This window comes from Cataglyphis hispanica, chromosome 13, assembly GCF_021464435.1.
Source record: "Cataglyphis hispanica isolate Lineage 1 chromosome 13, ULB_Chis1_1.0, whole genome shotgun sequence".
Classification (NCBI taxonomy): Eukaryota; Metazoa; Arthropoda; class Insecta; order Hymenoptera; family Formicidae; genus Cataglyphis; species Cataglyphis hispanica.
The window spans coordinates 5,627,432-5,651,497 of NC_065966.1; the positions used below are offsets into that span (position 1 = coordinate 5,627,432).

Sequence of the window (24,066 nt, forward strand, 5' to 3'; positions counted from 1 at the left end):
TCATTTAGAAATTTCTCGCTGGCAGGATTTCTCCGGGGAAGAATTTTTAAAGCGACAAAAATCCGATAAAAATTATGCATCGACAATGATAAATCACGGTTCGACTCCCACTTCGTCACTCATCTGTCACATCTGTCTCTCGCCCGGGGACTATGACTAACGACGGTTTTTTTATCTTTCTTTCTTCTGACGCGCACAATATTTTCGGAAGGCGAGGGGGACGCGGGGGGGGGGAGAAAGAAGGGGAAGGCTCGGGTTTTTAATTATCGCAAAAAACGACGACGCGTCGGGGGTGGAAACGCGCGATGTGAAGGGCGAAGCGCGCATCGTTTTCGCGTTGCAATCCCGCAACAGTCGCGCAACGGGCGCGGCTTTATCGTATAATAAAGAAGCAGCTGGGGAGAGGGGGGAGGGTGAGGGCGGTCGAGGGGTGTTATGCAAAAATATGCTGAATTTTCGCCAAAGTGGTCGTCGACTTGTGCGCCTTCGCAACGCAGCGACGCCGGCCGGCCGGCGTCACGTGGGTTTAACCGTCGAAAATTGCGCGTACCTCAAGGGCGCCGACAGGTGCGAATATACGCGCGACAATTACCGACTTTTTAATTTTCCTCGACCATTCACGACCATCCGCGCGCATATTTCCCCGCCCGAGCCTGCAAGAGCGACGTATAATCGTTTCGGCAAGTTCGGAATTTTTCACGATAATCGCGTCGGACGATAAGGACGATAAGTGTGTTGTGAAAATTAATAAAAAAATATTACGGTCCTCGGATATACGTGCGGCTGCCCGTATTACGCGCGAGAAAGTTTTTAATTTATATTCGCGAGAGAATTAAATTGAAAGTCTCTCGTGACTTCTTCGGCAGATTATGTGAAGTGTAGTCTAACGATTGTAATAATGGAATGACAGATAGTCGAATTAGTATTGAGAATATAATGTAATTAATCGCTAGGATAATAATTATATAATATGAATTTGAATATAATGTTTCTTTGTGTATTTAATATTTTAATCACAAATTATAGATAAATCATAAATAAATTCTAGAATGAAAAAGTTGAAATTGTATTTTTAATAATTTATGATACTCTTATTTTTGCAAGATTTTATATAACATAATTAGCTCTATCTCTTAGCTAACGCTATCTCTGGAGAAATCTTGCAGAAGAATTGATTAATATGAAAAATCTTGTGCTCAGAGAAATGGAGCTCTTTTTTGATTTGTTAAATTCGAGAAAGAGAGAAGATTCGTGTTTCATTAATGACGCTGCGTTCGAAGGGAAGATTAATGCGATGCTTGCGGAGAGGAAGTTGCGTCTTCCTGTATTTTTCGGCGCCTCTCCGAGGACCGATAGAGTTCGCCGTTGAAACCGATGAAGAGGTCTGGAAAGCTTTTTGTCTTATTGCTTCCTCGTCGGCGGAAGCGTTTCTGATTTTCTCCGTAGTTTTGTAAGTAGCGATATTTTATCGCCTCGCCCTATCTGCGTTATTTCTTGTCTCTCAGTAGGAAAGATATATCGTGTCCTGTTACATGTCTCATATATAGCTAGTAACAAGACTAAATTGGTGATTATCTAGATCATCTTGTAATTTATGGCCGGATATGATTCATGAAGATGATAGAATGATGTATTGAATTTAATGCTCCAATATTATTTCCATAAGACGCAATGTTGCTTCTTGCGTTTAAGGGTGTTTTGGCTGTATAATAGTAGCAAAAATTAAAAAAAATATATATATTTCTTACATATTGTTTGGAAAATCAAATAAATCCGGATTATAAAAAGAATTAAAGTGTCACAAAATAATATAATTTTTACCATCTTCGTAAAAGAAAATAGTGGTGATTAATATTTTTCCTAATTTATGATAAAAACTTTTGATCGTAAATATCCTCCGCAATCAACTGCAAGAAATAAAAAATTCCAATTTGCAGAAAGAGAGAGAGAGAGAGAGGAATATTTTTCTATAATTTTTAGAAAATAATTTTTAAACAAATAATTTTAGTAAATAATTTTTAAACAAGTAAACAATTTTAGTAAATAATATTTAAACAAGTAAATGGATATAAATCAAGTTTTGCACAAATATTTATTAGAGTTTTCTTAATATATGTGACAATTTTTATTTTGTTGGCAATATTTTTTTTTGTCTAATTTGTCAATAAATTCCATAAAAATTAATAACTAACTTTAAACTTCAATAATTTGTTAATTGTTAAGAGAATTGTACTCAGGTTTGACACGGATGCTCAGAGGAAATAATAGAACAGTCTACAAAATTTTCATCAAGTTTTTATCAACGTTTTGATATATAACACATACATCCTTAATAGATTAATATTTTCGTATTCGTTCAATATTAGCGTTTGTTTACAAAGTTTATATTGACTAATTAAACAGATTTCGTGGTTTTAAAATTTTAAGTGAAAGATGAAATAAAACTTTCCAGACACATTGTTTCTGACAGCAAAATCGATAAATCCTCTTTCTTCTTGTTTTTCACGTCATATTATTCTTAACACACACACACACACATATATATGTATATATATATATATATATATATATATATATATATATATATATATATATGTATATATATATTGGCAATCAGTTTGCAATTACGAAACAATCTCAGCGCGATGTGTCAAATATAATTGATAGACGCTTAAATATACACGATACCGAAGCACGCGCGATAAAGGCGCGATATCCACAATCGAAAATATGTCACCGGCCGATGCATCACTTTTGTTCCGTCGAATCCGCGACTATACTTGACATTAAGTGCACCTCGCTGAAATATGGAGATAGAGCCGGGCGGAAAATACGAGAAGCGACCGTGTACGTTCGAATCTATACACCAGCGCGGGATTAATGCATGGATTAAATCCTACTGTTCGAATATCTATCAATTCTTTTTTCGCTTTTATTAACGCGTTGACTTGCAGAGATATGTGTGTGTGTGTGTGCGACTGTTAATATACTATTTCCTCTGTTGAACGAAAGTTTTCAATGTCAGCGTTATTCTTTTCAGATCTCTTATCTAATTGAAAATCGGAAAATCTATCGTTCGAAAATTAATGTCGGCGATACCGTGAGATGCGTATTTTTTTTTTCTTTTTTTTTTAATACCGCGTTTTCTCTCATTTAATGATTTGTAACGATGCGATAATGTCTCGATGCTCCACCTTTAGCACGTTAGAGCGTTTCATTTGCAGCCGCCACGTCGGCACGACTGTAATTAAAAATTATCATTCTCATGGAAAGTGTTTTGGCGTCCAGATTTAATCAGGGAGGCAATTAAACGTCCCGCGGGGTAATACATGTCGCGATTTTAATTAAAATGTCACGCTTGCCGAATGGCGGAAGATATCGCGCGAGGAGGGCCCTGCTGGAGATTACATTTCCTTCGGAACAATTACGGAATCCGTTCGTGATCGTTATTTCGCGAATTAAACGCCGCCCATCGACGACAATCGTTACTGATTAAAAATCATATTGCCGAGAAAATATGGAAAAAAATGTCAAAAAAAATTTATCGCGCGATATAAAGATACATTTCATGCAAAACGACACGGCCGTACCGATGAGCGATTAATTGAATTATTTTTTCGGACAAATATTGTATGTGTATTTATTTTCATGTCGAAAATCAATGCGATGATATTCTGTCGCGTCTGTTTTTTTTTTTTTTTGTTCATTGCCAGCACGCGCCGATGCGAAAATCGCATAAAAATCGTCGAAATATGCACTTACTGTCAGATGAGATAAATTTCTCCTGAAATGATTAATATGTTTTTTCTAGATACGTACAAGATATTAAAGTGAATCGCGTTAAGGCTTTTATCTCTTCTTGTAATCCTCGCAAAGCTAATTTCGCAATTTAAATACATTTTATTTTCTTTTTTACATCGTAGAAAAATAGCATCGGTTTTTATCCCTCTGTATACATCGCAGACTAAAGTAATTTAGTCGAGTTACGCGGTAATTGATTTCGCCAGGTAAGGCGAACCGTTTTGCCGGAAATCTCCGCGTGCTGAGGGTTGTGCGCACCATCGGATGTGCCGCGAGGGCTACAACAGGGAGGGTTAAATTGCAAATATCTACCTTGAAGAGAGAGACAGACAAACAGGGCGAGAGAGAGAGAGAGAGAGAGAGAGCGAGGGAGGGGAAAGGACAAGGAAAGAGAAAGGGAGGGCAGATAGATGAAATCCATGAGGGAGGTCGATTTACAAGCGAGCCTGATGCACCTGCAATGATGTAATCAGCTGAGCGTGCACCTTGGGCTTTCAACGCACTCCTTCGATATGAAACATCTTCGATCTCTCGAAATCATTGCTAGAAAATTATGGTCATACTAGATTTCAATGTGAATAAAATGATAAGAAGTTAAGAAAAGGGAAAATGTACAGAATTGCGGATCAACAAATGTCATTATTATTATTGATTTATTTTTTATTTCGCGTCTCAAAAATCTCGCATCGCGCAAATACTAAAATTTTTTTTTAATTATGTCACCGGAAATACGAGTGTTTTAAAGTGGAAGGGTACTTTAAATTCCGCGATGAATAAAGTATTCGACAATTGATTTAAAGATCGACATCGAGAACGCGGCAAAAAGTTTCACTCGCTCAGACATATTTTTTATTGACTCATTAATTTTAATGGAATCATTCTTGGCGATATATTTTCCGTCAAAGAAATTAAATCTTTGAATTATCATTCCTACCGAAAGATTCCGATTTAACACGCGCGCATCACTCTTCCGCCTTGGGACGCTTCGTGAATTTAATCGCCGATAGCTTATGTCATTTCTTCAATTGCGAATGCAAAGTGTGAGCCGTAAATCAGTCTTCGGACGATATTATAGCGAAAATATTCAGCAGTCGCTTGCACATTTAATGTCCGGCATTAAAAAGGTCGCGTGCGAAACGAAATAAAGCTCGTAGCAAAAATAAATCTACCGTGCGTTCTCTCAACTTTTTTCTCACGCTCAAGATCTGAGATCTCGGCAATTGATTTTTTAGAAAAGAAAATATATTTAAATTACACAATAAGAAAATTCGCAGAAAGTAATTTTAAATATATTTTCTTTTCTAGAAAAAAAATATATTTAAAATTACATAAGAAAAAAAATACACATAGTAGAATTCACGAATATGTTAAAAATTTTATTTCTTTTTATAATTTTTTTTTTTTTTTTTGACATAGTCTGTAAAACAAAAGATAGTTGCGATGATGAATAATAAACGATGATAAATGATGATAATTCTCTTATAGGAAATATGACAAGCAATTACGAAATTTCATGTCCCGATAGGAAAAGATAGAGACATACATTGGCAAGTTTAAGATTAAAGTGGCAGGATAACGGCAGAATCGTGTGTGTGCTAATCGAAATTGGCGCGATTGCATATACAGGGTCTGAGTTATCGGCAATCGCATCGCGACGCGATTATCGCGATGTGCATACATATGTACATACGTTGGTCGACGTGAGCGCACGGCAAACAATATGCGCTTTATGCAGCCGGCTGTAATTGGAAAAATATGGTGATAGAGAGAGCGGGAGCGTTTTACCTGTTCGTGCGAATCGGATTGAAAAATCTGATGCGGATTTCGCTCTGTTTGCTCGCGTAACTCAGCCGTGAGAGCTGGGATAATTTTGAAAAATATTAAACAAGAAAGTGCTTCCAAAGCAACTGGTTAATCACGAAATATCGTGATTAATTAGTTGCTTTGGACGCAATATCGTGATTAATTAGTTGCTTTCTTCTTTTATATTTTATATTTTATATTTTATATTTTATATTTTATATTTTATATTTTATATTTTATATTTTATATTTTATATTTTATATTTTATATTTTATATTTTATATTTTATATTTTATATTTTATATTTTATATTTTATGTTTTATATTTTATATTTTATATTTTATATTTTATATTTTATGTTTTATATTTTATATTTTATATTTTATATTTTATATTTTATATTTTATGTTTTATATTTTATATTTTATATTTTATATTTTATATTTTGTTTTTATATTTTTATTTTTTATATTTGCGATTATGAATAAATAATCGCAAAATTAATAATAATTTGTCATGAGAAGAGATAGCGAGAAGATTTATAAAACTAAACTACATAACATGATTTAAAATTGTATTATTATTAATTATTTAACGTGATATTTATGTCTTATGAAAATAGTACCTTCATGCACATACGTGGCGAATTATTTAAATGTATTTGTTGAAAATATTTTATATATATATTTTATATTATCTAAAACATAATATTAGAGCGGAGAGAAAATTTTAAAAAAAAAAAGAAACATGACAATTTAATTTAGAATAATATTTAGCATTAATAATTGAGAAGACCGGCAATTCTGTCTTATCTGGCAAGTTGCAGTCTCGGCGTAATTATTAAAAGTCAATAGCAGATAAGGATTATATAATAGATATCTCGGGGACCTTTTCATCGTAACCCCGGATTTGTTCAATAAAAGATTGCATTCTCGTTAATCGGGATTGAAGGCGGGAGATTAAGGGAAGCCTCGGATCCCCGACGTGGATGTTGCAGGCCGTCCGTCCGAACGACCGACCCGTTGTTTGTCCGTTAACCCAATATAAAATATAAAATACCATAATATCGATAAAACTGTTTACGCAGACTGCAAATAATTCTTTAATTTCTCGCAATATTTTACGCCGAAAATATCTCGCCGCAAGTAAAAAGTGCGGTACGAAAGAGAGATACTCATATTTTTCATTACTTAGAAGAATTTTATTGTCAAGTATGAAAGCTTGTTAAGGATTATAATGATAAATAATTTCGAATATGTAACGAGTTAATAAAAAATAATAAAATTGATAAATATTAGAAATTTATAGATTTTTATATTCTTTCTCTCTCTCTCTCTCTCTCTCTCTCTCTCTCTCTTTCTGAATCTCATTCAAAATTCTTTTTGCGATAATAAATTAATCTGAATTTCGTCTCTTTATTCAATCGTTATCGCAAAATATGAGGTAATCAACTTTATCTTTCGCATGGCGAATGGACTCCACAGACGCAACGAGATTTTATCGAGTTTTGCGTTTTACGAAAGCGCATAACGCGCTCGCGTCATGAATAATGAAAATTTAATTGCGATCGGGGGAGGGGGGAGGGGGGGCGGAGGGGAATTCCCGAGCGAAGTCATTGATCTGCGGGGCGCTTCTCGCTTTGGTCGTTTTGCGGTATCCGCGAAAAAGTTATTGCTTGTTGAAGCTATTGAGGAACGTGAGCTGACTGGAATTGGCTCAGGAGTTGCCTAAAGTTTTGCCGGAAGTGACGTCGTCTTAGCAAGCGCTCAGGTAGTCACATACATAAACGGCTGCACGCTTTCATATACCTCCTCCCCCTCCCCCTCCCCCCCCCGGTAAGTGTGTACGGGGCGGGGAGGGGGGAGGGCTCTATTTATTAGTAGTCGACGAGAAACTCCGTATAAATCGAACAATAATAAAGCGAGATAACTGCGTGTTTGCCCCTCGCATAAGCGTGCCGTCCCTCTGTTATCTGTATTATTCGCATCGTGTGTATTCTTTCACGGCATTCCATGTTGCCTAATAAAGCGTTTCGCTTTCATCGTTGCGCGCTCAGGCGAGCCGCGGCGTATCGCAATTATCTAAAATTTATACGCATTTATCTAAAATTTTTAATTAAACATTCTCTTGTGCGCGGGCGCCAGTTTATTTTAATAATATTGAAATAATAAGTGGAACACCCCGCTCCCCCGCTCCCCCCTTTGCGTGTAGAAACGAATTATTAAGCAAGCAATTACTACATCATCGAGATGAAATGCACGAGTAACAGAATATTGAATATTTTATTTAATATTAATTAATGTTAATTAACGCCGCTTTTCTATTCACGGTGGTGAAATATTGTTTGTTTTAAATGTTAATGTTTAAAAAGTGTATTTAAAACGGTGATAAGTAATGAAATAAAGTATATATTAAATGTGAATATATTAGATGTGCTGTAGAAAAAAGAAATAGAAATATATATTTCTTTTCTCTCTTTCTTTTTACTTCCATCCTCCAATATCACTTGATAATATTTCCATAAAGCAAGGTATGATCGATTTTAAAATTTAGTAATATTTTTGTATGTAAATTTTAAGGAACTCTCCGTGTACTTGATATTCGCGATTCGCAGAGAGTTTCGCAACTCGATAGCAAAGGGTAAATCTCTCACGTTCGTAAAGGGCCACCTACACTTAAGAAGAGCGTAATTGGAGCAGGTGGTCGACCGGCATTGCGGTCTCTCCTCGCATACGTAACTGTCCCAAAGGTACTTCGTCTTCTCAGTACATAGCGATCTTATCCCGTCCTTCCCCCTGCTGTCGATTTGGTCCATTTTACACTCGCGTAATCTTTCGTAGCTCGATTAATCGAAAACAAAATTCTCAAAGCGACGAAACGACCAAATCTTAAAATTAAGATAAGATTTTATCTCCATTAATACTCCATTAATCTCCATTTATACACGGCTGTCTTTCTTATTAATTATTATTTATTTATTATTATTTTTAATTTATTATTATTATTATTATTATTATTTTTATTTATTATTTATTTATTATTATTTTATATATTTTATTTTTTATATTATTGAAAAATGCAGCGGATGCTAGTAAAGTTTCTTGATAACTATACAGTCTAAAATTAATTTATGAATTAATGTGATTTTTAAAAATTTTACCAAATGGAGGAATCCTAAATAAGTGACAGAATTACGAGTAAAAATAACACGGAGGATTATTTTTAACGGTGAATTAGATCGGGCGCGGTGACAGAAGAACTACAGCTTACTCTCTCCAAACCATTCGGATAGGATCCAGACAGGATTCGGTCCTGCAGTTTCACGGCACTTTTACCGAAAGAGTGAGTTCTCTCGCGCGGCCGCCCCTGCGCTCGACAATGTCGCCCGAAAGTGAGCGGGTAATTGGATTCCGCCGTAAGACATCGGGAACGGGAAGCTGATGGAGTTTCGGGAGGGTGCCGACGAAGGCCCTCACGACGCCTCGCTTTCCATCCTGCCAGTCATCTGCCATTAACTCTAAATCAATCCTTCCGCGCCGATAAAGTTTCGCAAACCCTTAAGCAAGGTTTCTCGTGGTGCTTCGAGGAGCCTCGCGGTGAAAAGCGGCGAGCATTACCTTGACCAGCGATAACATCGCGCAACTTGCTTAATTCGCATCGAGAGTTGGCAGGTGCGATATATCGGTCGTGTTAAGTTATAGAAGGAAGCGGTGAGCCGCACGAGTTATGAGCGTCATCTACAGCGAGGTTTCCCGGAAGCATAACTAATCTTGTCTCGTATAGACGATTGTATAATTTAATGTCGTGTATACAGGGTGCCCCAGAATTAAATCGACAAATTTCAGGTGGTTATAAAGGACACAAGCCAACTTTTATTAATAAATCATATGATCTATTTTGACACTAGAGAATGAAAGCTATCAAGGAAAAATATTTTTTTTTAAATTATTTTTTTTACAGTTTTATTACTGTAGTTAAATAGAGGTGTTTTTACCGTGAAATTTTTGTGTAAAACATTTTTTAATATCATGAATAATTTTAGAAATATATCGAGAAAAGCAAAGTTGCTTCACATATGGCGGTGATTTCACCCCTTAAAATCATTTTTGGGCCGCAATTGGAAATTTTTAAATTCATCTATTTCCTCCCCCTCCTCCCCCTCCCCCTACGTGTGTGTTAAGTTTCATAAAAATTAGAATTTTCCGGTTTGCGAGGTTTCTTTAGTTTTTTTGGTTCTAATGTCAAAACGGCTCATTTGCGGACACGCCTTTATAATCACCTGGAGGTTTCTCGGTCTAATTTTGGGACACCCAGTAAATACATACATATAATATTTTATTTTGCATCCTCTTATACAACTGCATCTGATATTATTGTATATTCCATTATACATTTTTATAATTAAGAAAACACTCGCGACCGTCAACTCCCTCATTTTCTCCACTTATCGTGCTCGCTTATCTCTTGTGATGTACGTACATACACGCGGCGAAGCCTGGAAAAGGCGCAAAAAGACGCCTCTTGCTCGACTTAAACTCGAGGAGGAGGCCCCCCCCCCTCCTCCCCCCCCCTCTCCCCGATGAGGGACGAGAACGATGTAACGGCAGTTAGGTGGAAAAAGCGCTCGGTGCATCTGCGCGGAAACGTCTCTCTTAACTTTATACACCTCTTTCATCTCCTTATGCACAGGTGGACCGCGGGGGAGGAGGGGGGGAGGGTGCGGAGGGGGGCGAAGCTACGGACGGTGGTGAGGAATGTTCTCGGGAAGTTCTCGCGAGAGAAAAACGCGAAGGAAAATGCGAATCGTCCGCTCGACATAACCGGAGAAATGTTTCCCGATCTCTCGCATTTCTACCTCGCTGCCTGCCTTTGACAAGTACTAATACGAATTTCGTCGGGTTCCCCCTTTCCCCCCTCTTCTCTCCCTCCCCCCCCTTCTCTCATATCGCCATCCCATCGTGTCCCACGTGCGTCGCTCTCTCCGCAGAGTCTGCTTTAACGCGATATGTCATTGTCGAATATTTTCTCGCCGTGATAGATGGGTCGAGGGGGCGGCAGGAGCGTAACAGCGGGCGAAATAACGACGTGAATTCTGTCCCGCGGAGGAATGTCAAAGATGAAAAGGATGGAGGGAGAACGAGTCTACTTTCTGTTTCGTGAAAGGCACGAATAATTATATGAAGCATGGCCGTGAATTCTCTCATTAATGCCCGTTTCGAAAAAGGCTGAACTTATGTGAATTCTCCATACTCGCCACACATCTCGCTACGCCACTGGCAGGAATGAGAACTCGGCCGAGGGGAGTTCATCTAAAATTCAGGGGTGTTCTGAAAGCCCGGTCGATTCGACGACAAAGCGTAAAAAGAAGAAAGAAAAAAAAAAAAAGAAAAGAAAAGACCACGAGGAGAGACACGTACGATTACGCGACTTTTCGTGTCGTACTCGATGATCGATCGTGTTTGCATTATCGCGATCGATTTCGGTGAGATTTATGGCTGCTTCATTCGACGATGGCCTAAAGTTATTTCGCAACTTCGACCGCGCGAAGAAAATAGACGGGCCACTTTTGCTATTTCTCCTTCTCCTCCCCTCCTCCTCCTCCCTTCCCTTCCCTCTCCACCTTCGCGCAAGAAATTTCGGCCGCAAAATTGCCGTTGTTATACGCGAATGAAATTGCCGTTAACGATCGCGCGGTTTATGCCAAACCCGAGTATATTAATTGAGGGTGTCCACAATTTATTGCATTCCCTTGAAATACGTGAGGTGAGTCCCGTGTAGATTGTATTCCGTTCTGCACGAAAAAAAAATGTAGTTACAGCGAACAATTCGAAGTGTTGACAATTAATTGACAACTCTCTTTCTGGAGCTTCGCTCGTTGCCGCCTGGACGCGATAGGCGCGTCTCTTTTTCCTTTTTTTCCCCGATGCAGAAATAAATTACGCGAAGCAATTTTTAAATCCGCCCCTCAGGCGCGCTCAGATTTTCATTCAGGCGGAGGGCGAGCGAACTATTTCTTTTTTTCCGGCCTTCCTCGCGCTCGGAGCATTCGGCCGCTGGTTAATGCACCTGTCTGCAGGTCGTTTAATTATTCTCGACATTGCTCCGCGGCAAGAAAGACGGTGGACGGTGGAGGGGAAGAGCAGAGAGGGGAGGAAGGGGGATAGGGCTGGTCTGAGTTAGAGAATAGTCGCGGGACGGGTGTAGCCCGGAATAAATGGCGGGGACGTTCTTGAAACTCGTTACAACTTTGAGTCAGCCGGTTAATTTGTTGTTTGCGCTCTGATTCCGCGACATTCTTTCGTCGCACTTATCCGGGAGGGGGAAGGGGAGGGAGGGAGTAGGAGGAAAGAGAAGAATGCAGGGGAAGAAATGGGATGGGTGGGGGAGGGTGGGCAGTAGGCGAGACGCGCTTTATGCATTCCAAGGGCGGACGCGGAATAAAGTTTAATTAATTCGTTCTGTCCGCGAGAGAGAAAGAGAGAGACAGAGAGAGAGACAGAGAGAGAGAGAGAGAGGAGTTTAAACAGCCCTCGCGTATCGCGCTCCCATAAGATACTCTCTCGTTTCGAGCTCGTTTATCCCTTTTTCTCCCCCTTCCGGCATCGACGTGAAAAACGAAATGAACGACTTCCGTTCTTGGAGGCCGAGCCGCGGTTCGCGCTCCAGATTGCAACACGAATAATTACATCCGGTCTACGTGCTCTCTCTCTCTCTCTCTTGGAATCGATACTTCGTGTATAAAAGTGCGCCCTAGATTTTCATGTGTTTTTACGGGCAAAATGTTGGACTTTGTACGAGATTGAGTTACTTTTTTTTTTTTTTAATAAATTCCAGAGCAAATTCTTTTCTGGGGCGACTTCAGCGAATCGATGCAACCGGGAACGAGGATTTAAACTAGAGTAGCGGGATGATTAAAGATAGCTTTTAAATGTTATACTTAAATTGCTAAAGTTTGTAATATGATATGATTCAGTATCGTAAGATATTAAAATGCAAATCCGACTAATAGCTGTAACGTTACAATCTTTTTAAATAAATTTTCAGCATTTGTGACAAATTTCACTTTACCAAACCAATGGTTTCCCATCAAAAATTTAATTTTTAAAAATAATGTAAATAATTTAGATTATTATATCGAGTATATGATAATAGAATAAATAAATTTTAAAGAAATATTAATTATAAATAAATATATTAATTGTATATTTGGTAAATATTCATAAAAGATCACACTTCCGATTTAATCGCCACTTAGATATGTTGGCGGGGAGGGGGGAAAGAGGAGTATTCTGAGTAAGAATCAAGGGGGACGATTGGTTTTGGAATTTAGAAAATATAACAAATTAAAATTTGACATTAAAGTATGGATAATTTGTTATTTTTTCATTAAAGAAACTGTTTATGACATGTACGCGTGAGTGGGCAAGGGACTCCCTCTCCCTGCACTCAGATTCTGAAAAAATTCTAACCTAACCCAAACCTATATTTTCAGTTTCAAAAGTAAAGTTAGGTTCGGTGAGGTTAAAATTTTTTCGGGATGGAGGTGGGGGCGGAGTACCTCGCCCACGCGTTCAATAAACAATATTTTTCAAGACTTACAAATTCACGTAATCGCATGTTGATAGCTGTTAGCGAACTGCGAGAAATAGGAGAAACCGATTATTGACAAAACATCCATATGAGCGTGTGTCTACCCCGTAAATGTAAACAAACATTTCTTTCATCTCTATTCTACAATAAATACAATGTACACAAACTTCAGTTTCCTTAATGTTACTTTATAATACTTGAGAAAAAGTATTAAAACTGTGAAACTTTAATTTGTTATATCTCTTAAACCATTCTCCATTTATTTCTTGCGGAAAATTATTCAGAAGAACATTCCCTGCAACATATTTAAGCGATAAAATCAGTGGCGATGAAATCAGATTGTAAAACTAAATCAGTGTATTATTTCATATGCAGTTTCATCTTTTATTATATCAAATAACCAATGTTTTCCATCAAAAACTTAATCTTTAAAAATAATATAAATAATTTAGATTATTATATCGAGCACATTATAATATATTAATTGTAAATATATTAATTATATATTTAATACGCTGTAACATTTTCAATACAAATGCTAATGCTTTAAAAAATCATTTTAATCGAAGAATATTTTCAAAGTAGATACATTGTTTTATCAAATAACGAAAGTTTTTGTGCAATGCTCGCTACAGATTTATTTCTGTAAAACTTTAAATTAGAATTCGCTGGAAGACACAATTGGTATCTTACAGTTCAAAATATCCCATAAATATCCCGTATATTGTCATTTTAGTAAACGCGAGGCGAGAGCGTCGCGAGTCATTTTTCTTTTCTCGTAGAAGCCAGATTGACGACTTTTTCTCGCTACTTCCAATAGACTATTTCGCTATTGGATCAATTTGTGACTCAACAAATTGTCTTGTGTCATTCGGGCGTTTTCGACGATTTGCCTCCTCTCGGTTAATCATCTCTGACGAATGTTCCGCGAAGCAGAAAGTTTTTAATCTTCCTGTCGAGATCTAAGAAAATTACGCGGCAGTTATCCTCGAAGATGGTACGGTTAGTCCGCCCGTGAGATTATCCTGGGATTAAGGCTCGGCATTAGGACAAGCCTCGATTACTCTCGTCCATCGGCAGAATGTTGGCCGGTATTACGGAGGAGCCCTTTAATTAAATGAAATTGCGTCCGAAAAAATCCACGACGCGGCGAGGTCGCGTCATTGACCTTGAAACGTCATTGACTGATTTCTTTAATTTGTGTTCCACCGACACAGTTCTTCGCTTTATAAATTTCGCGCGACTTTCCGCTTCGCCTTGAGGGCGCCTTTAATAACGGCAAGCTTCAAGTGTCATTATATTATTTTGAATAAATAAATCAATAAATTTTAAACGCACGAGAGGGAAAGGGAGATGTCTCGTACGTGCCGAAGTTAACAATAAATCAATTTAAACTTTTAAATGCCTAGATTTGCTACGATATGTCATCTTGAAAAACTTGCGACGATTTCCAAGAAGATGAATTCAATCTCAGTCAATTGTAAAATTTTCCCCGACGTACTCGCGATAATTCAAGCTTCATCGCTTCGATTCTCGACTGCGCGCTACTTCGACTCGACAACTTTACAGGTTTGATTAACGCCATAAGTTACCTTTTCATGTTTCATCGACCTCTTTCGCGAACCAAGACGACGACCAATAACGGCCGATAGATTTCGGAGAAATAACAACCGGCGCTTACGATTATTGCCTCCGGCTTTGTCGCGTACGATTAATTGTCGCCAACATTTTTAGCGGCGGCGCGGAAAAGAAAAAAAAACCCGGTCGAGTCGCCCTCTCCGCAACGGGCGGGAGGGGGAGGCTAATCGATTCCGAAACAAGATTTTCAGCGGCGACACGTGCTCGGCATCGCGAGAGCGCGCGTCGCACGGATATGCAGAAATAAATAGTAAAAAAAAAAAAAAACACGCGTGATATCCAATTCTGCGGTAATCCCGGCCGCGCGTTGAGGAGGACGAGTGAAAAAACGTCGCGTGAATCGCGTTACTTCTCGCGCGAGAATCAGCGAATGGTGCGAAGACTTTTGTTGGCCTAGTGTCACCCAACGTCGCGACGCTTATGTCGAGATAAAAAATAAAAAAAAAAAATGATAAACCTTGCAAAATCAATTTATTTTCGCGAACATTTTCTTCGGATCACGCGATCTTAATATATTGAAATAATTTATGAAATGTAATTTAAATCTCGTAACTGTCACGAACTGTCATTGAGCTTCAGGAATCTCTACGAGTTTTTTTTTTTTACGGAAACGTCAAAGAAACGCTGACCGCTTTTAGGACTCGTTGTTATTAAATTATTAAAGACATTTCTCCGATGAAAACAATAGTTGTTACAACTATTGCAACTATTTGCCTTTTAATATTATTTTTTGGATCACTGCGGTACTAAAAATCCAGCAGCTCCATTTCTCGAAACACACCACCGTAGAATCGAATCGCGGATGTAATCGATTGCGGATGACAGTGTGGCGGGTCCGCTGCACGGCGATGCAGCTGCGTCGATAACGATTCCGTCGAGACAAATTCCCGTCGTGCAAATTCATTTCGCGATCTACGTGTGAATTCGCCGCGTTAACAATACCGGGCGGTAACGATCTCGCGAGCGACGAGCCCGTGCGGAGCACTTAAAACCGGTTGCCTCTACGTTTACATTACATTCGCAGAAATTTATTCAAAGATATGGAATACCTTACTGAGAATGAGAATCCGCTTCGGTGTTATCGAGGGTTCACCGTTTCGACAATGGTGCATCGTTTTGTTGGCGCAATCGTTCGCGCAATTAATGAAAACCTGAAACGCAGATAGTATACATGATTGCGCGATTCGAATAATGCTCATCTTGTGGCGGTGAACGTGGAGATTTAATTTAATAATAATCATAATGTAGAAATAACACTGAACAACGCAAAAAGATTTATGAGAAATGATTTGATAGAACTTCCAAAGGAAAGAAGTACATCGCATAGTGCATAAATATTGTAATTTTAATTAAAAAAATCGAATTTTTTCACATCTATTTACTTTTATTTACATAAAAGTACAATATATTATCCCGAAGACTTTTAACAGCATTGAAATGACGGCAACAGAATTCTTCGCATTTCGCGAAACGATGCGATTCTTATTGCGCGGTGCTTATGTCGCGATTTTTCCCACGTGAGTATACGGCGAGCTTAATCGTTCGTGAGTGTCCCGGAGAAGAACAAAGAAGATGAAAAAGAGAGGGAGAAAAAGAGAGCGTAGGAAAAAGCGTAAGGAAGCGACGAAGAAAACGTCCGGCTATTTCGTGAACGCGCAATTATTTAAATAGCATGCCATTAAGGACGCGTTCGCGTATTCTTTACAGAGGAGAGAGAGAGAGAGAGAGAGAGAGAGAGAGAGAGAGAGAGAGAGAGAGAGAGAGAGACAGAGACAGAGACAGAGAGAGACCGAGAGAGAGAGAGAAGAGAGTGCAAGATTTCCAAGACCATACACGTTATCAGAGATGTTATCCACATTGTCGCGGCTTTCATCTCACGATTTCCATTTTAATTATTTTTACTCGATCGCGCGCCTTATTCAGAACAATCAATTCCAAACTTCTAATCAAGCGAAATGTTTCAATATTCACCAATATAAAACCAATTTGATTATTTGACGAACTATTATAAAACGTGATGATGATGATGATGATGATGATGACGACGACGACGACGACGACGACGATGATGATGATGATGATGACAATGACGGTAACAATAATAATAACGTTGACAATAATAATAACGATAATAATAATAATAACGATAATAATAATAATAAAGATAATAATAATATAACGATAATGAAATAATGATAATAATAATAATAACGATATTAATGATAATAACGATAATAATAACAATAACAACAATAATAATAATAATAATAATGATAATAATAATAATAATAATGATATTAATAATTATAATAATAAGAATAATGAGAATAATGATAATAATCATAATAAAATAATGATAATAATAATAATAAGGAAAAATAATAATAATAAGGAAAATAATAATAATAATGATAATAAAATAATGATAATAATAATAATAAGGAAAAATAATAATAATAAGGAAAATAATAATAATAATAATGATAATAATAATAATAATAATAATGATAATAATAATAATAATAATAATGATAATAATAATAATGAGAATAATAATAATGAGAATAATGATAATAATAATAACGATAATAGTAATAATAGCAATATATTTAATTATTAATAGAATTAATTATTAAAGATGATGTAATGATAATTACTTGAAGATATTTCGTTATTTTTCATTGGAGCAGAAATTTTCAAGAATTATTTTGTTTTTAAGGCAAAGTTTTTCGTCGTTGAATTTAAATCTCGAGATAAATCTGCCTTAAAAGTGCATCTCTGGTTACGATCCTAGCCTCGGCGTTTTAGCCGCGTTGTCGCCACGCCGTAATTTAGCCCGAAAGTTGCTTACCAAGGCAACAGGAAAGTCCCGCTGTTGCTTCTGGCTCGGTTAATCGAGATTAAGATTAATTAATAGGTAAACGTGGAATCTCCGAGCGGTGAGTGTGTGTGTGTGGGAGCGCGATAGTTCGCGGTCACCAAGCCTCTCACTCGCGCGGCTACCGCATTCTTTCGCATCCTTGTTTAATTCTGTAAAATGGGATTTCGCGTTGCAACGTCCGATTTAATACCTCACTGCCCGAGGTGATGGAGAGAAATCGTTTTAATACTGAGATATTAATTAAAAAAGCGCAGCTATTAAAATAAGCAACGTTGAACGTTTGTTCTGAGCGTACGCGCGCGCGCGCGAAAAGCCATCGCGATGAAAACTAGATTGGGGAAAGATAAAAGAGAGAAAAGACCTGTTAATAAGTGGTGCTTCAAAAGCGTAATAAAACGTTTGTATGTGTATGTGGATTATGTAAAAGAGATTTTTTTACGGTCGTTGTCGTACCTAAAGCGGCACGAGACAAAAGCAGAGCGAAAGGGATGAGTAAAATGACGCAATAAAGACGAGTGAAGAATATAAATATTTGTACATTTGTTTAAGCAATTTTTCGCAGAGTCTTATTTAATACCGATTATTATAACATATCTCTTACAAATTTCATATTTTATTTTACGCTATTATTGTGAGCAATAGCAAATGTTGTTAACAAAATCAGCGTATTAAAATTTAAATGGCTTATTTTTCCTTTGTATAAGTAAAAAGTATTAGAAAACACATACAAAAGAAAAATTTATTTTGAAAAATTCCATCTAAAAATTCTTTAATTTTATCTGAAATTTTGAACAAATTACTTGAAAAATCAGGGAATTTTTTAATTTTAGATAGACATCCTAAAAATGAGTAAATAATATTTCGCTAGTGAGGAGGTTAAAATTTTATTATTTACATTATATGTAATAATTAATTTTTTTATTCAAATATAAGAGAGCTTTCTTTCTCCCTCTCTCTCTCTCTCTTTCTTCTCCTTTTTTGTCTTCTTCTAATATAACAGATTTCATAAAACATGAGAAATTTTAAGAATGTATATAACATTTTATATACCTTTACCACTTTGGCCACTCAAGTGTTTCCCGATATACAGTTTGAAATCGTAGTATCGATTTAACCCTTTGGCTGGCTACGATATACCGTCATGTCATCGCGATGGATATGACAGACACGTCGTACGTTATCGATTTTCTTACTTATTCGACGCCGCGGTATGACGATCGGCGAAGTTGCAAATTGTTGACGTTATAATAGTTGGTGGGATTTTTTCATCGACAAGAATATATGCCTCGCGTCGATTTATGGGATCGCAACGTCACATGATAACGCTATTATTTCGTTAATTTTATTATATTTATATAGCGATACCTCTTTTCCATCACGCCGAATAATTGCGTGATTATTAAAATTATTAAAATTTGTGCTTATGAATAAAAAAAAAAATAAAAAAATAATAGAAACTCCCTCCCTTTTGTAAATTTCATTTTTTTATCACATGTTATAAAATAATTTGACTTTGTATAAATTGTGATTTAGGATCGATTAGGTATTTGTCTGTAAAACTTTATACTTTTGACATCAAGCTCTCATCTGTTTAATTCTCGTTTAATTAATAATTTTGAAAATTGTGTGAAAAGAATTTTATCTCTTTTGCAATTCAGAGGATTGCGATCGACTTCCGACGATCATCAGAGAATATATATATATATATTTTTTTTTTGCGATTTTATCAAGTTTCTTTTCTCGATAAGAGGAGAGGATCGACGTCGCTGGCTCATTCGCGTCGCTTATAAAATGAAATTTACCACGACGACTTTTCGCACCTCCTTAGTTTCCCGCAGACGACTTCTTAATCTCGTCACCTCCTCCGTTACCACCGACGGCAATCTAATTTTCCGCCTAAAAGGAAAGGGTTTTAATCGCCCATCCTCTGAATTCGCTTGTCCCTGATATTTAAACGAAAGGTGCTTAAATTATTTTTTTTTCTTCTTCGATCGGTCGTACTATACGTTACGGAACCCTTAAGAACTCTTAATTATTGTATTCAAATTTATCAAAAATTTGTTAAAAATTTCTGCGCGAACATCTTCAGATATAAAAGTATTTTTGCATTATCACGGATTTGGAAAGATTTATGAAATTCGAGTGCACATATCTCTTCCCTTCCTTTAAGAATCAATTTTAGTTATGCACCTTTTACACATTTTTACTGTGTATATAAGGGGACCAGCAGCGTTATAACACACACACACACACACACATACATATAAATATTCAATTTTCTCATATTCGCAACTCGGGACTTTTCTCGTCAGCTGGAGAACGCTGTGAAAGTGCATCTGGCACTTGGACATTCCTTTTCAGGCAGCACGCGCCAAATTCACGACTCAGGACTGAGGATATTATAACTTCGTATGCACACCGAGACGACAATCCGCCGCGTTCGGTTCCGCGCGAAACTTCTTTGCGCGCCGGGGCGACTCTCCGGCCGAGAGTCAACGCCGGTCAAGATTTGCAATTCCTGCACTTTTCCGCCCGGTAGGATCCATCCTACCGGGGGACGGAGATGTCCCGGGGTCCACGCGAGGAATACTAAATTTCCGCGAAATTCAATGCAACGAGAAAGTTCGCCGCGCGTTCGGAGCGACCGGCGAGCGCTGTAACTTCCGCATGCGGCACCATCTGCTCAACCGAAGAGAGGATACTGTGCACTCGGTTATAGTTATGCATAGAGGATATTTAGGATGTCGGAGGAGTGCACATAGATTGAACCTTAACTTAGAGTTACTCGCTGAATTGTTGATATTTATTCTTCGTACAAAATGAGCTCGTTCAAATGTCAAACATATGTCAAATGTCAAAGCGTTGACATGAGCATTGACAAAAGCATGAAAATTTTATTTGTACTATTTCTTCTGAATTATTTAAGTTTATAGTTAATATTGATTTGGAAAATTGTGTAGGACTTAATGACAAACTTGACAAGGAAAAAATATTGCCAGCAAAATGAGAGTTTTTTAAATATTGAAAAGACTCTAATAAATATTTATGCAAAATTTTAAGTTGTTTACTAAAAATTGTAGAAAAACATTATCTCTCTCTCTCTCTCTCTTTTTGCAAATTACTCGTTTTTTTGTTTCTTGCAATTGATTTTAGGAAGTATGCACAATCAAAAGTTTTTTTCATAAATTGAAAAAAATATTAATTACAAGTATTTTCTCTTACGAAGACGTTAAAAACCATACCATTGTTTTGTGATATTTTAATTTTTTTATAATTCAGATTTATTTATTTGACTTTTTAATCAATATAAACGTAAGAAATATGTTTTTTTTTTAATTTTAACAGTTTTTACTATTATTGTTATATACAGTTAAAACATTCTTAAATCTCAGAACACGCGATTGTAATTTTATGTTTTTATCCATAAAATCGCGTGCGACTATGACCTACATATGTATATGTTAATATAGAAAATAAATCTGTACTTATATAATATTTCTTGCGCCAAGTTTTTTTCAAATATAATCAAGATAATTCCTTAATGGAATTTATTTCTTGCGCCAAGTTTTTTTCAAATATAATCAAGATAATTCCTTAATGGAATTTCCAACTTTAAACTTTTTTTATTTCTTAATTAATTAATTTTCTTTTACTTTCTAATTTTCGATATATTTTCCTCCGTCATTGCGACAAATGCCTATTAAAAAACGAATTTCGTGTTTTAATTTATAATCGCAAGCACGATCACCTTTATCAAGGTACGCTGCCAAAATCGAGTCGATCTCGTTTGGAGTTCTTCCTTGTATTCCCAGCTCATGCAAGATTATCTCCGCTTCACCATCGCATTTCCCGAACGACGTTCCCCGCGATTTCTGTGCCTGCGCGCGTTTTCGCGTGTCTGCGCCGCGACACGTAATCCGGCCGGAAAGCCGGTTACGGGCTCGTCCTCATTAACTCGCTTCAACAATGAGCGTGGGTGTCGGCGTAGTACGTCGCGTAGGACGTCCTTTCAACCCCGTCCGCATCCACACCCTTCTCGAGAGACCGATAGTGTCAGGGCGCACGCGCGGTTCCTCTCTCTCTCTCTCTCTCTCTCTCTCTCTTTCCCTCTTCGACGATAACGACGACGACGACGACGACGACGATGGGGGGATGATGTGTGCGGGGGCGGTTCGCGCGTAAAATCGTGCCGAGCAGCAGCGTCAGTCGCGCGGGACACGTCGCGGGGTGCGGTTCGTTCGTCGTGGTGTCCGTCAGTCACGGTGGTGCGTGCATGCGTGCGTGCGTGTAGAGAGGAAAAAAAAATATATATATGTATATATATATAGAGAGAGAGAGAGAGACGACGACGTCACTCTCTGTGCCTTTTGCGCGAGGATAATGTGGACGATGCGCGCGTGCCGATAACGATAAGGCCGCCGCAGGGATGTGCGTAGCGGGGGGCAGGTGGGCCCTCCTGCTCCTGGCGCTCGTACTGTGCCAGCGTGTCGATGGCAAGAATGATAATTGTAAGTACGCATCTCGTGCGTTTTATCGATGTAGGGGGAATGGTAATTTCTGGGGGGCGGCAGTTCGTTTGCTCATATATTTCGAGATATTCCGCACAAAGGGTGTTTTTTTTTCTATTTTTTTATGGGTGTGTATATTTGATGGCACTTTTGTTTATCGTGCGTGGATTACGGAATATTTTACGATAGATTTTTTATTGACGCTTGTTAGAGAACTCTGTGTAACTTTACGAATGTGTTGGAGTAATTTTGATTTATTTAAATTTTCTTTGTCAATTGTACGTGATAAGAATCAAGTGTTGATATCAAATCAATCGTGCTTACAATAAATTTTCTAAATTATATTTATTAAAAGCATTTATAAATTAAAAGCAAATATAAATAAAATATAAAAAAAATAATATAATATTAAAATTCAAGTAGGAAGTGAGCTAATTAGAGTCGAGCGCGGTAATAAATCTTTTTTAAGAAGATTTCTACATAATTTATTTGCGCCTACTTACTGCTCGGCTCTTGATATCCACTTTCTCCTTGAATTTTTATATTTTAAGGAGCTTTTTTATTTTGTTATAATTATTAAAAATAAACACATCATGCTATTACCACGTAAATGGCTATTAAACGATTACTATAATTGATGAATAATTATAAAAAATTTGATAAAATGTAAAAAAAGTTGCTTATTTATGTTGTAAATGTAACTTACTGATAATGATAAATATACAAAATACTTATCCCAAAGTGCTATTATATTCTTTCGATTTCAATCTGTCACCCTTAATTTTAAATCGATAAAGTCATATTTCGACTCGAATGTAAGTCGATCTATAAATTATAGACCGTAAGAACCTTCGTTTTCCCAGAGTATTTCATCAGCTCCTTCGAAAGCGACACATAAAAGTATCCCCGCGTGGTACCGTCGCCAATATCTCCCCGTCCATCGACCGTGCCGATATCGGGGCAAAAGAATCCGCGAGGATTTTACCTGAAAATCTACCGCGGTTATTCTCGATAACCGCGGAAGACGCATGGCGCACAATAAAAATCGTCTCGTGCCATAAAATCGAACGAGAATTCGCGTCACGGATTATCGTCGATGGCTCGAGAGGCATTCCCGTCGCGCGCTCGATGCTTGTCATTCTTGACATATATATTGATATATATATATATATATATATATATATATATATATATATATATATGCTAAAAATACAGTCGTACGCGACACCGCATCAAATTCGCGATTCGCGAATCATTACCATCGAATTTATAGGCGTAGCACCGAGAGAGAATTAAACGTGTATACAAGATATGACAGTCTATTATCTGGAAAATCTGGAATTTTTCGGGATTTCATTTTTCTAAAAAAATGAGAGAAATCTCATGGAATTTTATTGGGATTCAGGGAATTTCTTGAAAAAAATCTTCTCTTTGATAATTTTGCTTTTATATTGTAAATAATGTTGGCGAGCCAAGTAAATTATATATTTAAAATATATTACTATATGTTTGTAAAATATTATTACTATTATATATTATTATTATATTAAAATATATATTTAAATTATTTTAAAATATATATTTATATGTTTATTTATACATTCAATGTCTTAATAAAATATTGCATATGCAGTACAGATTCTTCATTGTAATTTTTAATGATAGAAAAATGAGAATTTTAGATGCAGATAAAAAATTTGCTTATTTCACGAAAATTATTCATTTTTTTCCAGTACATTTACAAACTTGAAACTTAAAAGAACTCTTTGTTTTTCTATCGTATGAATAAAAAACATTAGAAAGCGTATGCAATTAAAAAAAAAAACTTATATTAGAAAATTGTG

General features: G+C 36.9%; 2 protein-coding genes across 5 annotated transcripts in view; one reads left to right on the forward strand and one right to left on the reverse strand.

Annotated features, from left to right (window-relative positions):
* The window catches only part of LOC126854233 (uncharacterized), a 177,859-nt gene that overhangs the window by 86,854 nt on the left and 66,939 nt on the right, over positions 1–24,066 (reverse strand). The gene's annotated exons all lie outside the window — the stretch shown is intronic.
* The window catches only part of LOC126854223 (hepatic triacylglycerol lipase-like), a 212,463-nt gene that overhangs the window by 75,337 nt on the left and 113,060 nt on the right, over positions 1–24,066 (forward strand). The window contains exon 1 of one of the 4 annotated variants that reach the window (XM_050600741.1): positions 22,108–22,222. The exons of the other annotated variants lie outside the window; for them this stretch is intronic. Within the exon in view, the coding sequence (XP_050456698.1) occupies positions 22,141–22,222 (82 nt within the window). The 5' untranslated portion in view covers positions 22,108–22,140. Of the gene's footprint in view, positions 1–22,107; positions 22,223–24,066 lie in introns of those variants that run through there. 4 annotated transcript variants of the gene reach the window in all.